Raw genomic sequence first — 18031 nt, 5'->3', positions numbered from 1 at the left:
TCTCCCCGTGTTTGCGTGGGTTCTCTCCGGGTACTCCGGCTTCCTCCCACCGTCCAAAGACATGCAGCTTGTGGGGATAGGTTAATTGATTAATCCAAATTGCCACTAGGTGTGAATGTGCAAGTGAATGAGAGTGCGAATGGTTGTCTGTCCCTGTGTGTTGGCCCTGCGACAGACTGGCGACCTGTCCAGGGTGTACCCTGCCTCTCGCCCTATGACAGCTGGGATAGGCTCCAGCGCCCCCCGCGACCCTGAAAAGGATAAGCGGAAGCGAATGGATGGATGGACTTTGGTAAGTGAGAAGGCCAATGACTGGAGGAAAGCAGAATATTCTACAGTTCTTGCTTGATATGGGGTTTCAGCTCTTCACAAGTTCATTGCCTCCTTTGTCATAAATTTAGCTTAACAGCAACATTGCACAGAGTCCTAATATTCACTGTCTATTAACTCAAATTTCTACCAACAACTTGAAAATGCTAACTGTTGCAGCATAGCACAGCTTAAGAGTGGTCCACCATTTGCATCCAAATGGTTGGGCACATTTTGTATGTAACATCTGCACGTTCTAAGATTTTTTGCATCATTTTATGATATAAATGATCCATGAAAAGATCAGGGTTTGGAATTCAAATATTTCATCCAACTCTAGCGACTCCAGGATCATGCTATCTACAGCAGTAACAAGTAATAGGTTTATTTAGTAAATGTGCTGTTAAACATGCATTTTAGCACAGAAAAGACACAAATGAGAGACATTCATGTTATTCATATGTTTTGAGCTTTATTCTCTTCTTCTTCTCCTCAAGAAAAATATATCTCTTCAGCTGCTAAATGGCTAAATGCCCCAGTGTGTTTGCCAGCTAGTTGCTAACTGTGTCCGCTTGAGATACACAGCATTTATTTTAAGGAATTTGTTGCAAAGGTTTTCTATTGTGAATTAGCAGGAACACAGTTGACGGCTAGAAAAATATTAAGTTAGCTAAAATGCTAACATGATCATGATCAACTGAGAAATCTCTAACTAGACCTCCTGTTTACGCCTTGAGTAAAAATGTTCCGTACTTCCTCTCAAGGCTTACTAACTTGTGGCAGTTTAGTGGAAAAGTCCTTTATATGTCTCTTCGTCCTGTATATGTTAGGTACTAACATGATACAAGAAGAAGCAAACAGGCTGCTTGCTGATAAAATACCAGTGTACTTTGTAGCTGGACAGGCACGGCACAATGATGTTTTAAAAGAATTTCAAAAAAATACATATGGCATGGCTCTGTATGTGCTAATTTAGCTTTCTAACTACTTGTGCCTGCACAAGTTTTTGTTATAAGGTATGTTTCTATACTTTTCCACTGATTCTGGAGAAACCAGCTTCATGCATCTGCTGTAACTTGCATGCTAAAAAAAAAAAAAGATGAAGGAGAGAAAAATGCAAACAGGCTACATGCACATCCAGCAGAAACAAGTACCAACATTGTTTATGTGGATGTTCATTTTTTAGCTCCTTCTCTCAGTTTTCCAGCGTGAAATACATCCTGTGACACAGTGGTTACACAAATGAACTCATAAGCAGTGTCATTATGCGTGGCTTCATGGCTGATTTTGGTTTGTTGCTGCAGAGCAATAAAATGTATTAGCAGGACTCAAATTTTTAGTGTGCGCCAGTGCACTGTCCTGACTGTGCTTTATGTTTACTGGTGAGCTAGTGAAACTTAATGGCCAGCGCACACAGTGCATTTCATCAGCTGTCTAGACAGTAGAAAATGACATAGCTTCTAATAAGTCATTGACAATACTAGATTGATTGGTGGAAGCTAGTTAAACTGCATTGTGCTTTTACTTGAGTCACTTGAGTCCAACATCAAAAGGAGGATGCATTGACAATTCGAAATCTCAAAATCAAATGAACACCAAGTTAGCTGACATGGCAAAGGCTTGAAAAAAGGGGCTTTGCAGAGATAGAGGAAGAAATGACAATATGTAGGAAAAGGTAAAGAGAAAAGCCCACTCCAGATGTGTGACATCATCCTCCCCGCTGCTTCCATCCAGACCAAACAGGGCCATGTGTCTGGTTTTCATTTACTTCTTTTCTCCCCCTCTTCTCTTCTCTCCTCTCCCTCCTTTTTTTCTTCTTTTTTTAGAGAAAGTGGGCGGAGGAAGAGAGATGGCAGAACTCCAGGAGTTTAGAAGTTTGTCCCATCTCAGCCTTGAACTCAGCACCACAGCTCCTCTGGTTTGAGACCGGGAGGGTGCCTGTTTCTTTCTTTCTCAACCATTTCCCCTTTTCATTCACGACCTCTCTCTGTCTCTCTCTCTGCATCTCTTATCAGTGGCCTTATTACTGCTTTGCTCAGCTACCTTCCTTCGGGGGGTGCTGGAAAAGCCAGCGAAGGGAATTTACCAGGAGGATAATGCCCAGTAGTCTAGTTCTCAGTCGTTTTACATAACTGATATCATTTTTCCTCAAAAACGAATCCAGTGGAGTACAGCTACTTCAGCTCAGGGTAAGTTTTGAATGTGCCGGTGGTGTTGTTGCAGAAAAAGTTTGCATGCTCGCTCAATTTCACTTTTACTTTAAGTTTGACCTCAGTTGCACTTTACATGATTATATATAGTGCATTGACCATAGCATAGTTTCAAGTCAGAACATGTAAAGTCATGATGGGTGAGATAATAGGAGGTTTGTGCAAGACTTTCTGGCATCTACCTCATAAATATCAAACAGCATGCTTTTAGCACTAACACTGAAACCTATACTTTAGTGGTGAGAGTGCTGTGAGGGCAAGAGGTGAGCCGCAGTTAGGGTGAAGGAGGAGACCTCAGCAATGTAGTGAATGATACATGTGAGTGGAGAGAGAAGCATGTTTGCCCCTTCTGTTAAAACTTTGTCTTCTGTGTGACTTTTTTGTCTTTGCTTTATAAATGTCAAATAAATATGTGGTGTAAAATCCCAGAGATACTACATAAGGTCTTGAAAAATAAGGCATTACTTTGCACCATATGATATACAATTATCCTTTAAGCAAGTAAAACCACAAGCACCATGCTTTGCGATTTCACTAAATAACTAATATCAAGATGTGAGGACTACTGTTTTTGTCTTTGAGGATAGAACAGGATAACCAAATTTTAAAGTCTCCCCACCCACATGAGAGCTCTAATGAAGAATAGTCGAATGGCTAGATGTTTCCGCTGCAGCCCAATACCACACCCTCCCTGAAACCAGTGCACAAGTGGAAAAGTGTGAACTAAGTGTTCCATGCTTCTGGCCAGATGCACCAGGAGAGCCAAAAGAGGGCTAGTCTATTGGTGGGTGGATGAGAGGTGGTGCTGGTGGTGGTAGAAGGGGGAGCTGCAGGGTTTAGTTGACCAGGTGTGAGTCATTAATCTTCCATTTCTCCTGTACGACTGTCCAAGCGGAGATGGAGGAGTTCAGCAGTGTTTCAGTGTATCCATGTGGGATTTGATGAATTAACTTGTCATATTCTTCTGAATCCAAACGTAATGAGAATGCACTGGAAAAATGATCATGAGTAATTCTCATGAGCTACTGTTCCACGTACTTGTGTGTTTTGCGTGTAAACCCGTTGCTGTGATACAGAGAGGAAGAGCTTGGTCGCGATTCAAATATGCTAGAGGAAACTTGGTGTGCGCTCCAGATTTGGTTTTATGTGTTTGAATTTTTTTTCGACGTGATTTACTACCAGCATTACGACAGTGCTGCAGCTCCCTTTGTAAGCTGGTATCAAAACCTTTATTGGCAGTGGTGCATCGGGACGATTCTTAACAAAAGGGATTTTTAGATATACAGAATAAATCACGATTAATGTGTTTTATAGCTGCTCTGCTCTCTCCAGCTTTTGTCTCTTTTTTTCCGTGATGCAGTGCAGATGTTTGGAAAGTTGGAAGAGTTTTCAGAATGCTCTAGTCTCAGGGATTTAGTACCCCAATCTTCTCTTTTTAAGAAGGCAACCATGAATAATTGTAAGAAATCTGAAGCATATTCTGGTTGGTGAAAGCACGTTTGAGTGGCTGCAAGCGTGCAGACAGATTAATTATAGTGCAATCACTTGCACAGGTCAGCTTAAAGGTATATCAGAAGGAAATCAGGCTTTAAAACAGACCTTTTCCTTGGCTACAAGTTGATCCAGCGTGTGCATCTCTCTCGTCTTTACCAATGCTACAGGAGTGTCAGGTTTAATATGTGAACAGGCTCAGATCGAGCACACATCTGCCAGGTGTCAGACGGTCTAACACACACCAGCTGTGTAGAACTGCCTGTTCAGCCAGCCTCCCCCTCCCGCCTTTTTAACTTCATCATTGATCTTCCTCTCATCTGCTCCACACATGTCACATTGCATCCTTACAGCTGAGGGGTGGCGTGCGGTTGGATGTGCAGGTCCTCACAGATGCAGGATTGACTTTTACATGCTGGAGCACAAAGTCACAAGTGATATTTGTTCACCAGCGAGTGGCGGTGTAGCACCACCTCACGATCAGAACACTTGTAAGAATCTCATGCCTTGTGATTTCACTTATCTGATATAAAAGATACATCTTGTGCATAGAGAGCAGGCCTTAAAAACGGATTTGTGGGGATTGGCAGTGGCATTAAATGTAACAATAAAAGAAAGATATAAAAGTGTAGATGCTGGTTCAGCCTTTATTATGACTCATTAAAGTGTGGATTTCTCATTAAAGTTTCCTGTTAGGTGGATTTTATCCTCTATTTGCTTATTTAAACTAACAGTTAGAATGTTCCCCCTTTTCTCCAGCAGTGCACGTGTAGATTTATAGTTAATGACTCAATTATATTAAAGTAAATTAATGGAAACCATTAGCTAGTATGATGGAGCAAATATAACAACATCTTGTTTATACAGTGAGATGAAAGATCATGTGTGGCTCCCAGTAGTTGAGGTGATGTAAGAAGACATGCTACTGCCATTGACACTGGCTCACTTTTATTTTAAAGTTAGGATAGTATTGTATTTCAAAGTAAAAGACTTAATGTCCCAAATATACCTGTAAGGGCTAAATGCCAACTGTGTTATATAAATGCAGCTCTTTCATCAACATTAATTTTAATAGTTTAATTTGAACACAGGGCCTTAAATTTGTATACTTCAGGCCAGGTTCACTGTTTAACACACGGGTTTTTAAAATCTGTAATCGTTGAGTGTTTAGTGCTTGGCTGGAGCAAAAACAAGCCATCATATGGTGAAAACCTATAGGTTAATATGATCCACATTGAGAATGTGTGTGTGGTGTACAAAAAATTAAACAGCATTAACTATACTTAAAGTGAGTAAAATAAAAGTGCTCATTATGTAGAAACATACAAATTACATTACAGAGTCACAGTTTTTATGATTTTAATGACATAGTTATTAAGTTAGTTATTTAGTTACTTTGTAGTTCTAACATATGACACCATAATACATTAGATTTATAATTCTAAATCTAAAATAATAAATTTGGCAGACACATGACCACTGACCATTTACATTAACTTGTCTGCCACTTAATCATTCATGTCAACATGATTGCCAGGTTGTCCAGATGAAGTGAATAACGCCTCTGTAACAGAGGCCTAAATACTGGTGGAAACAGTTTGTCCCAAATGGTTGTGAGTGGTGCTTGGAGTGTGATGGCATTTGCAGGGATAATGAAAGTCTCAGTAATGTAAGTCTACACTTGTCACTAGGGAAAAAGGTGTATTCCCTAACAGATTGGCAAAAACCTGCTTGGTCACTAGCTTATTTCACAGGTGGTAGTTTGAATAGCAGTGACAAACCTGTCTACAAAAACTGCCCGGGTATTTTCCGAGCTGCTGTAAAACTGAAAAGTGGAACACAAAGTGAAAATGGAGAATGTTCATCTTCAATGTAAAGAGTTGTGCCTCAGCGCTGTCAACATGTTTCAAAAGCCACAGCTTTTACTTTTAAGGCAAACCTTTTCCATTTCCAGTATGTGTCACACTTTTTCAAGTTTTACTACTGCTGGGCTCATAGTTGGAACTACAGGCAACTTTGGCAATCTGCTAGCAACCAATAATCACACAGGAGGTTTTTGGTACAGCACCTTCTTTCCAACTGATTTGAGTGAAATCCCAGTGTAAGCCAGGCTCTTCCAGGAACCACTGCCAACCAGGGGAGTACATGTTCCCCTAGCAGCAAATGGTTGCATCACATCAACTATGGCAGACAGCTATTGAGTAATGTGTACATGACATCAAGTGATGAACCTCACTATAGTACAAAGTACACATTTACATTGAAAATATGTTGGAATGTAAGTACAAAGCATTACTTGATAAAATACTTGTACTTTAAAACTTTCCATAATTTACTTAAGTTACCATACATAGTTATATTTCATTGTTGGTTTTATCCACACTCTCATCTAATGACATTGGTGGGTGGGGCACTATTATGAAGGAGTGGGTGCCACCCGATGTCCCCCCAATATATATGTGTGTGTGTGTGTGTGTGTGTGTGTGTGTGTGTGTGTGTGTGTGTGTGTGTGTGTGAGGACCAGCTGCGATTGTATTTACAGAGGGTTCGCAGGCACATTGCAGCACATATCTTCTGTAAATGTAAATCGACTGTATACACTGTGAAGTGGAGTGTTTCTGCTTGTGTAACTTAAAGCATGTGTTTTCAGTCTGACACTTCATGGTCGTGACTTGATCACAGACAAAGTGTTGATGTTGCATATTCACTGAAGTACACATACCGAGGTACACTAGATGATATAGGTAGTTGAATGACCTAAAATATCATAAACTTGCTAAAGTTAAAAATGTAAAAAGGCTAAACATCGGCGCCACCCAGTGGAAGCTGTGAAAAAAAGATATGTAATGGGCTACAAGCTACACAAAGATCAAAACAGCTATTGCAGTTACTGGCTCATTTCTATTCAAACACAACTTTAATGGTATTTTTAAAGATTCTATTCACATTAAACCCACAGAGAGATACTCTTCCAGTGTGTACTTCACAGTAGATTAAATGACAAAGAATAATGTGTGCTGATTTCAGTGGCTCACTGATGAGCCTTTTTGCACCTTTCCCTGTTTGTTCTTTGTGGCTTGGACGTTCCATTAGCGCTCTGTTGTTTGCTATCAAAACCTGGACCTGATGGTAGCATGCCAGAAACAAACTGTTCAGCTTGTTTTTAGAGATGAAGTGGGAAAAAATTGCAGCTTTAAGTTGCTAATTTTCTTCATGAATGCTCTGTCCCCCGTGCTGCCATTGTTTTGGTTGCTTCTATCAGTGAAAACAAGATTCTCCTGCCCTGCTATGTTTTCCTCTGCGGTGATGAGGGGAATCCATAGTGTTCACACACTGGACGAGCCTGGCTGAACTCTTCAGAGCAGTGGTTTTTGTGTGACCCCAAATCACATGGGTGAACACAAACATCTGCCGCAGTGTCCAAGGCAGCTTAGATTTCCTTGAAATGAATGCTCTTACTGGTTTAAGCCCAATATGGAGAGTAACAGCATCTGGGGACTACGGGGATATTTTACACTTCCCTTATGTGGTTGATCTATATACTGTATATGTTTGTTTCATAAAGCAAACACTAATGCTGAAAATTTAAGGAATAACTCCAAACGTGGACTTTATGGGCACTATACACTGACCCTATAAATGTGATTGATATTATTTGTGTGACACAGCTCTGCAGCTGTTTTCAGTAGTTTTATTTCCTTCACCAGCATTCATCTGCAGGCCAACTTTTGAAAAGTTATGTTTTGTTTGCATTTGAAAGGTCATACTGGCTCACTTGTCTAAGATGGGAATACAAATACAGAGTTGTATGGTCATCTGCAAAACATGGCCTGCACAAACAGAGTGCACAGCAAAGTGTAAACACCATGACTCAGTGCCTGCAATTCTGCATAGAGTACAATGTGTTTAGACTTCATTATAGATTAAATCTACTGTAGCAGACATAGTACTTTTTTGGCTTTTTCTTCCAAGTCTAACACTAGTGCCTTGATGTAATTTAATGTTGTTTTTAAACACCTTGCCAGAAAATTCTTCTTTTGTGTTTTCATTTTCAATATCTACTAATTTTGGACCAAATAGTTGCTGCATAATCCACTTAAACTCACTAACATGCTTTTACCTGGCATTCAATTGACCACATGACATTTTTAAGATCAGATTTAAGGGCTCATGCATGGCATGGAAATCTAGAGGAGTTTCCATAACTTCAACAAGGCAGCTATATGCTGGCTCGCACAATAAAAATAAGCTAACAATAAAATATGGCATTAGCCAAGTTCCAGCTGACTAAAACAAACAAAAAAGAACAAGAAAAATGTAAAATACTGTAGAAAATGGCCCTGATATTGAGGGTGCTCATTCAAAATTAGATTTTTTGACAAAGACCACAGGATCAAGGTCAAACAATCCCTGGAGAAATTTGATATATATTACTTTATTATAAAAGGTGCTATATCTGCATTCTCCACCAGAGGTCAATTGTCTGTTTATTTAGCTTGCGTTTTGTGCACTGGAAAATACAAACTTTGTTGACATGAAAAAGACCTCCCCTTTTTTATAAACTAAAGACATCTACCATAAACCCTTTATGATCCAAAATGTGACTTTTCTCACACCTAACCACCGAGTGCTGAGCTTTTAGCGCTTTTCCTAACAGGCTCTGATGCTATTAAAAAGACTGTTCTGGGTTTGGTTTAATATCCATCATTACCTTAATGAAGAAGAATTTATTGGTCAAAGGCCATGTGTGCCATTTCATTCGTAAGTATTAACCTTTTTGTTTTTGCATTCACTTCCTTGAGTTGAAATGCTTCTTGAGTGGTGAGTCATGCAGATGTTACAAGCATATGTTTATTTCCGCTCTGTCAGCTTCTTCTTAGATACGATTTTTGCACTTTGCTTTTATGCTCTTGGATCTTGAAAAGCTGTACAGACTTCTCTGTTCATGAAGGGCTTTGAATGAGTTGTGGGCTGGGATTTATGGGTTATGATGGTTATGGGAATGAATCATGTCAAAGACAAGTCCTCCACTGTGTGTGTGTGTGTGTGTGTGTGTGTGTGTTTTGCCTGTACCTGTAGATCTGTCTTTTCAGGCTCTTGATGGGTTGAGACCTTTCTTTGCGCTTAGGTCTCATAAGGTCCTAAGTGAACCATGTGTGACCTCTCTTTCATTTCCTGTGATGTTACCGCTCATCATAATGAAGGAAAATCTAACTAAGTAGAAAAAAAAGCACATCCTCTGTGAAACCAGACTTTCCAGTCTAATACCGCTTTTAAGAGCACATTATTTTTGTGAGCTGGAAAACTGAGTCCCTGCCAGGCAGAGTTTATTACTAAGGCACACTGGATGGTAATTTTCACAGGTGGTTTTGATCATCATCCCTCTCCACTCCGGCACATGCTGTAGCTCCTTCACTTACTGTGGAAATAGGTTGTCATGAATGTACATCAGTACACGCAAAAATGTACGCACAGTGCAATGAAAATAACTCATCGCAGAGTTATTCCCTTGGAAAGATAGCTTTGGAATGGGGAAATTAAAGAGGCAACATGACCACATTTTAGGCTACATTCAGCTAGTACAATGGGTGCATCTCCCACACACAGCATTCCACACACCAAAATTGGAACACAGATATTTTGAACCAGCTATTAGTGCAATTAATTGAACACTAAAGCATATTATTTGTCAACATTCTAGAAAAGCACCACCAGAGGTCCAGTTCAGGTACATGAATTTGCTGAGTTGAAGCCTAGCTAACAGTCACTGCCTAGAGTCACCTGTGCCCACTGACCATGTGTCAAAACCTCTTTTATGGTTATGGTTAATAAACTTTATATTCATGCTTTATAGCTCATATTTCGCTAATTCTGGTTTCACAGGTGCCTTCTTAGTTTCTTCTGAAGATGAGGAGTCATCATTTGCTACCGCTACGTGCTCTTCTGGTCGTCCTGCTTGCAGGACTTCTTCCTAAACTCGATGCCCAGGAAGATGAAGGTAAGTTTAACTAATTTAATCTCACTGCAGTCAGCAGCAGCACTCATTTTACAGATGATAGAACCGGGTCTCAATAAGCAAGTGTTTAAATATCAAATGCAAGCAAAGGGATTATAAAACTGTATTTGCATTTCTGACTTTTACATGTATTATGCTTTCAAGACTGAATGCAAACAGTTAACCTCAAAATGGGACATAAAACTTAGAATATAAAACCTCAAGAGATACTATAGTAGAGTAAGTCTGATACATTTGACACATTAAACATACATAAACAGACTGATGCTATCAAACTGAAGTACATTTATATTGTGCACTTTGTTAGCATCTTTTCACTGGTCTTTACTTTTGTCCTCCCAACACTCCCTTTGGAAGATTGTGCACAAGGTTTGGCAGCTGATATGTACTTTCTAGTGGATTCATCATGGAGTATGGGTCAAGAGAACTTTGAGCATGTCAGACACTTTCTGTACACCTTGATACAATCTCTGCACCAGGTCGGAGGAGAAAGGTTTAAATTTGCCCTTGTACAGTACAATAGCAGGCCTCACACTGAGTTCCAGCTCAACAGCTACAAAACTGCACAGGGAGTCCTGGCACACATCAAGGCTATGTCTTACCGTGGTGGGGGCACGCGGACTGGCTTGGGTTTGGATTTTCTGATACATACACATTTGACTGCTGCTTCGGGCAGCCGTGCTGCTGACGGAGTCGCCCAGGTGGTGGTGGTGCTAACAGACGGCCGCTCGCAGGATGATGTTGCCGAGCCAGCTCAAGTGCTGCGGATGGCAGGCGTGGAGATGTTTGCAGTTGGAGTTCAGGATGCAGTGGACTGGGAGCTCAGGGAGATGGCTAGCCAACCTCAAAGCACTCACGTTTTCAGTGTAGACACTTTCCCAGCCTTACAGAGTATAATTCAAGATTTAGTTGTGGGACTTTGTGATGCAGTGACCCAGTCAGGGGGGTTTCCTGTGGCAAATGAGGCCCCTGTGGCTGGAGGAGGGACAGGTAATGAAATGGGACCAGCGTCACTACCATACTAATGTCTACATGTGCAGAAAGAAGCTGCTGCACATGCGGCTGTGACTGGACCTTTTTATAATTAACATAACGATTTTTTTAACCACAGTAACCTTCCACTGTTCACCTGCAACATTAACACCACTTTTTTGATTTGTCTTTCAACATGTAATATACCTCTAATGCTTCAAAGATCACAGTACGATTTGCATGTGTTCACTTTACTGCATTAGGTGTTGTACCTGGTACTTTTGCAAAAGGTAGGTCTCTGATAGAGGCTGAAATGGCTTCTGTTATAATTCAACACGCCATTTTCAGAAGATCAGATCTTCCCCAGTGTCCTCTTCTAAAACCTTTGGAAGATAACAAGGTCTCTGGGACACTTTAAAAGCTTTTAAAGCCCCCGAAAATCAAACTGTGAGCTTTTAACAATAGCTAACCATGCACCACTGCTTATGTGTCCTGCACATGTGTGTTTGTCTTTTTTCAATCACAATGTCTATCTGTGTAAAATATGTGCAATATTCTGTTTTTGAAACAGTGATGAACCTGTCTGGAGACATCCTTGACCTGTAGAAGCACTTTGAGAATGTTTTTATCTTTAAATAGCCTAATCTATTTGCTGTCATAATTTAATGACATAAGAAAGGCGAACGGTAATGAAGAATGGTAATTTAAGATACTCAAATATCCAAAGGGTACATGTTCATTTCAAATGAAGCATTGCCATTATATGTGGTTTTGCTCTTTTTAAACAAAATCATACGTCTCAATGACTGCAAATATGCAGGCACCAAGGATGGTTCACAGGGTCATGACTGGTCACGTCATCTGAGGTCTGTAACAAGAGTCTGCATGGAGTGGTTGAACTCAGCGGAGCTCATACAAATGGGCATATTACATTATTTTTTAAATATTAAATATCATAAAAGATTATATCTCTTTATATATTTAATCATTTGTTTTCCTCTAGAATGGAAATTCTTAATGCATTATGCCCATCTGCAGATTTTCTTTTAGTTCTTTATGTTCCTAGATGCTCCAGATTTTAAATAGCAGATCATGTTCTGTCACAATTTATTCCCATAGAAAACTGTGAGATACATCCAACTCTAAGACCTAACATTGTCTCAAAACATATAGAAAAATGTATTTTTGTTCAGAAGACATGTAGATAAGAAAAAGTTTAAACACTGTGACTTTTCTGTACATAAATTCTAGTGTTACTGTAATTAGAATTGAATTCAAGTAAAAAAAAAAAAATCTATGGAGCAAAGTAATCGACAAATTACAGGACTTTAGGAAATCTCCTTGGTTCAGCCAACATGCAGTATGATGTTTTGCAGTGTTGTTGATTTATTCACTGAATGACACAGCTAGCACGAGTTCTTTGATTTATGTCTCTGTCTCAGATTCACTTATTTAACGCTTTCACAAGTTCCATTTTGTTTTGTTTTCTCTCTCTCTCCTTAAAGCACAAGACACAGCTGACCTAGTACTGTTAATTGATGGATCACAGAACATTGGAGCAGCAAACTTCCCCTATGTGCGTGAATTGGTTTTGAGAATCATTGAGCGCCTTGATGTGGGCAGGGACACTGTTCGGGTGGCCTTGGTCCTGTACAACAGCAGCCCAGAGATAAAGTTCTATCTAAATAGCTTTTACAGCAAATCATCACTCCTGGATGCTGTGAAAGCCCTCACCTACACAGGGGGCGATGAATCTAACCTGGGGGCTGCCTTGGAGGAAGTGGCCGAGAGCCTTTTAAGTGAAACATCTGGGGGCAGGGCTGACGAGGGTGTGCCCCAGATGTTGGTGGTTATCACTGCTGGGCCATCCACTGATGATACTGGTGCTGGTGACCGAGCTCTTAAGAGGGCCAGTGTTATCACATTCGGCGTGGTGATTGGTGACACTGCCACTGCAGATCTGGAAACAATTGCTACAGATATAAGTTTTGTCCAGTCAGCCTCTGATGTCAGAGAAGTTGCAAACATTGGTGACCAACTGCTTCCACTCATTAACGGGGTGATCCAGCGCACTATTATAGTTCAGAATGAGTTCACAGAAGGTATGTAACTTCTCAGTAAACCCTGGCGGGGCATTACGGTTGTGGAAGGGGACTTCATAATTCAATTGATATGTTATAGTGCACATGGTAGGTTAGTTTCTATATCCCTAATTTTAAGTTTATAACAGAAGTGGTAACACTTAGAAGTCTTATTACCATTTTAAAAATATTTGAAATTTGACTCCATTCCATTAACCCTCTCAAGGCAGACGTTGCCGATTTGCAACAGTTAAAAACTAACAACCTGATTACCCCACATACATATTTTATGAGGTTTTCTTTTACTCAGAAGTACCACTGCAGGACTTGGTTGTGCATTAGCAACAAAAAACTTAATTTGAGCCTGAGAGGGTTAACTTACATAAATGTTTGATGAAGATAAAGATGTCATTAGTACCAGACAGCCTAATAAGAAAAAGATATTTGTATGTAGGTCTGGTGCTTGTGTTTCCATAAAAGTTGGAATATGATGTCAATAAGAAGAAATCATTATAAAAACAGCATATCAAATGTTGAAACTGAGAACATTTTTGGAATTGATTGTATATATGTTTAGCTTGTCTTGTAGGTCAGTTTTTGTGAATTCAAGATTGGTAAATAATTTTATCTGCTCAGCAGTGGCCTTTTCTGTAATTGTTTTATTTCATAATGTTTTCAATTGAGTACAGGTCTGGACTGCAGGAAGGCCAGTTTAGCATCTAAGCTCTTTTACTACAAAGCTATGTTGCTGGAAAATATGTTCTCATTAAAAAGATTCAATGTAAGAGGCAACAATGTATGGGCAAATAGTAAGATTCTAATGTGTTTAAAACTTTTCACAAGTCTTATCAGCAGTTATTTTTCACTACAAAGGTAATCCACTGTTCCATTGTGATTTTGGCCCTCAACCTTTTTACACAAAATGTCTTTGGATTCTCAGAATATTTTAATATGTAATATTTAATGCCTGTAGATTTTGAAATCCAAATTTTATTGTTTATTATTTCTTCAATTTTGTGTTCAGAAATTGTATTCTCAAATTGTGGAAGTGTTTATCACTGAGCAGTGAATGTCTCTAACTCTCTGGGATGCTATTTTATAATCATTTGATGCAACTTCTTTTCCCAGAGTGATTCTGGAAAAAAGAAAATCAAAATGATAATGTATTTTTCAATAAACAAATTTCTCAGTTTCAGTATCTGATAGGTTGTAATCATTGTAATTAAATGCAGAATTTAAGCTTTTAGCAGATAATCGAATTCCTTTTTAAATTACATTTTACAAAGAGTTACAGCTTTTTTTTTTTTAGGTAACTAGGATGTATGTTGCTCAAAATGTGGTTTATTAGACAATATATATTTTTAACAATGGCATAAGATCATCTTAGTTAAATCAGTTAACAGAAAGAGCTTTGTGCATTTGTATTATTTATGCAGTTTAAATTGATTTTTAAAATCTGATAGTTTTAGCGTATTTAACTTATTTTCAAAGGAGCATGCACACTAGCTGTACTTTGTAAAAATATAAAAATATATGGGTTTCAGGAAATAAAATAAATCACTTTATCACTTGATCTATAGCTGTTACAACATTTCTAACATTTTGTAAATTGTAATTGATGTCTATTAGAAGGCATCTGAATTTGTCCTACTTTTTTCCATGTCAGTAATACTTTACCCTCATGCCAAATAATTTAATGCAAATACAAAATATACATTTATTAACAGAATATATTTTCAGAGTTTTGTCAGCCAAAAACTTAGTCTTATAGACCGATTATTATAGCATCTAATATTCCCTCCTAACTGTAATGTTCTTTGTTGTTTCTTTTTCCAGTTATTCAGTCAAAAACAGTTGGAAATCGAGACATCATTTTCCTTATTGACGGTACAATGGGAACAGCAAACATTAACAATGTGCGGAATTTCATCAGAGAGTTTGTGGAAAGCATGCCAATTGGTCCAGATCAAGTTCAATTGGGTATTGCACAGTTTTCTGCTTCCCCGAGAGTTGAGATGGATCTCAACACCCATGGGACCAAGGAGAAAATCATTTCTGCTTTGAGTACTATCAAACCAAGACCAGCACAGGTAGTCAACATCGGAGCAGCCTTGAACTTTGTCCGGGAAAGAATGTTGCAGCCAGAGAAGGGCAGCCGTATTCAGCAGGGTGTACCCCAGCTTGTAATGTTGTTAACCAGCAAAAGATCCAGTGACAGCGTGGAAGAACCTGCAAGTGCCCTGAGGGAACTAGGTGTATTGACCTTGGCTGCAGGCGCAAAGGCAGCTGATGAGCAGCAGCTGAAGCAGATTGCCATTAGTGACGATGCTGTGTTCTACGACAAGGATATACGACCACTGATTAGAACCAAGAAAGAGAAAATGATAAGTGCTCTTTCTACTTTAGCTGGAGGAGTACCCACCACAACAGGTAATGCTACATCTATATAGGTTGTTGAGCCCCTAAGTGCTTGAAATGAAGGCAACAGGACACCCTTTGGTTTGTGAAGAAATTTCGATCTCACCCAAGGGTCTTTTTCAGGTCAAAAACCTGTGGCGAGCCCGAGGTATTTAACCCATGGTGGGGTTATCCCCTTGGAATTGTTACTGATAGTCGTTAACCCACTCTACAATCATGTGAGCCACCGTGTCGATCAAAGAGTTGGTTCTTAATGTCACAGGGGAAAGTCCAGTCCAGTTTAAGAAATCAAAAACAAGTCTGGTTGCTTTCATTTCAAGTGGTCAGTAATGATTTGTCTTTCAGTGAAATTCAGGATAATTAGAAAGGGAAACCTAGGACTAAAATGAACTTTTGATAAATGTGATAGATAAGGAAAACTTTGAATAAATATGTGGAAAAACAACTAAAGCAAAAGTTTCCATTCAAAATTGAAAACTAGGACAATTCTGTGATTTGTGTGGAGTATAAACACAAGAGTCAGTTTCATGCCAGCTGAAAAATATAAATTGATCCTGAGTAAGTAGTTGTGTTAGTGACATTTTTAATGTTTAGTTGGCATTTTTTTCCCTACTTTGGTACTACGTCTTTGTGGTTTGAAATATTCTTCACTGTTATATTTGTAAATAATTGTTAAAAAAATACAAATTGAAGTAATAAATATTGGGCACTTTACATGTTAAATTCTTCATTTGCACAGAGAGAAATGTTGCAACAGTCAATGCGTCACTATTACTGAAAGCACATGTTCTTGGCATTACACAGAGAGTAATTAATACATTTTTTGTGCTTTTCTTCAGTGACGGAGGAAACCATAGTGGAGACTACAAAAATGGTCAGAGACATTGTCTTTCTTGTGGATGGCTCAAACTATGTTGGAAGCAGTAATTTGCCCTATGTGAGAGACTTTATGATCAATACGATCAACCAACTTGATGTAGGTCCTGACAGGGTCCAGGTTGGTCTCCTGCAGTTTGCTGACCGTCCAAAAATAGAATTTTACCTGAGCAACTACAGGACCAGGGAAGAGGTTGTAGAAAAAATCTCTCAACTCAGGCTGACCGGAGGCTCAGCTGTGAATACAGGAGCTGCCATGAATTATGCCCTGGACAACATGTTTCACTCATCAAGGGGGTCACGCAGAAGGCAAGGAGTCCAGCAGGTGTTGGTTCTGATCACAGGTGGTCCACCCCAAGATCAGGTTAAATCTGTGGCTGACAGGTTGGCTCTGGCTGGTGTTTTGACTTTCACCGTCAGTTCTGGACAAGCAGATGAGGCCCTACTCCAGAATGTTGCCTTTGTTCCAACTTTGGCTTTCCATGCAAGAAGCTTCTCTGGTTTACCAGGCCTTGCTGAACAAATCATGCCAGAGTTGGTAACAGTGGTTGGCGATACCGACGTGGCAGTATTCCAAGAGGAAACTGGTTAGTTTGGAATTTCTGTTTTCTTTGTCTAATAAAAATATGATCAACTGTATATCTGGCAAAACATAAATAAATGTGTATTGTATTTTTTTCCTTCAGTTGTTGGAGCTGAAAGAGATGTTGCTTTCCTCATTGATGGCACAGATCGAGTTCAAGCAGATTTTGCCTACATAAAGGATTTTATCATTAAAGTAATCGAACCACTTGACATTGGAGATGACAAGGTACGAGTTTCAGTGGTTCAACACAGTGAAAGGCCAACTCTAAGTTTTTACCTTAACACTTATAAAACCAAAGATGAAGTGATAAGAGCTGTCCAAGGACTCAGAGTGACTGGTGGACGTAGTTTAAACACAGGATCCGCTCTGAGATTCATGAAAGACACCATCCTGTCTGGCAGTTATGGTGGTCGTGCTGCACAAAATGTCCCTCAGTTTCTGATTGTTTTGACTGGAGGCCGATCTACGGATAATGTAAGGGAACCCGCTGGAGCACTGAAGACAGATGGAGTTGTACCGTTTGGTGTTGGTGTCAAGGACGCAGACCCAAAGCAGATTGAGGCCATCTCGCACAACCCTTCTTTTGCCTTCAACGTTAAGGAATTCAGTGAGCTCAGCACCATACCGCAAAGACTGAATAATTATGTGAGCCTACCAAGGGAAGAGTTAGAGGTCGTCCTACAGCAAGGTAAGATTATTTTTTTTCGGGTGTCCGGAACTCACAAAATCTGCAATTTTTGGTGCTTTATATCTCATCTAACTTATGTTAACCCCATTTTAATCTTAATTAGATTCTTATTGTTGTCTTAACACAAGATGATGCTGTAAAAATAAATATTGTGCTCCTAGTTGATGGCACTGATAACACTGGAAATGGATTGACAGACATTAAACACTTCATTAAAAACATAACAGAGAACCTTTATATCAGTGAGAACCAAGACAGACTGTCTGTGGTTCAGTTTGCAGATAACACTCAGGTCAGCTTTTATCTAAATTCTCACAAGACAAAGAATTACAATTTAAATGCGATAGACATTTTAAGGCACAAATGAGGGACATGCCATAATAT

At 39.4% G+C, this 18031-nt stretch overlaps 1 protein-coding gene across 1 annotated transcript in view; it reads left to right on the top strand.

Moving 5' to 3' along the window:
* The first annotated feature begins 2175 nt into the window (after positions 1 to 2175).
* The window catches only part of col6a3 (collagen, type VI, alpha 3), a 55078-nt gene continuing 39222 nt past the window's right edge, over positions 2176 to 18031 (top strand). The window contains exons 1-7 of the mRNA XM_026145542.1: positions 2176 to 2498; positions 9894 to 10008; positions 10384 to 11016; positions 12504 to 13100; positions 14916 to 15509; positions 16337 to 16960; positions 17060 to 17647. Coding sequence (XP_026001327.1) covers positions 9918 to 10008; positions 10384 to 11016; positions 12504 to 13100; positions 14916 to 15509; positions 16337 to 16960; positions 17060 to 17647 — 3127 coding nt within the window. The 5' untranslated portion in view covers positions 2176 to 2498; positions 9894 to 9917. The remainder of the gene's footprint in view (positions 2499 to 9893; positions 10009 to 10383; positions 11017 to 12503; positions 13101 to 14915; positions 15510 to 16336; positions 16961 to 17059; positions 17648 to 18031) is intronic.

This window comes from Astatotilapia calliptera, chromosome 16 (genome assembly GCF_900246225.1).
Source record: "Astatotilapia calliptera chromosome 16, fAstCal1.2, whole genome shotgun sequence".
NCBI classification, from domain to species: domain Eukaryota; kingdom Metazoa; phylum Chordata; class Actinopteri; order Cichliformes; family Cichlidae; genus Astatotilapia; species Astatotilapia calliptera.
Note: the sequence above shows the minus strand (reverse complement) of the source record. Positions and strands in the feature narration are given on the sequence as shown.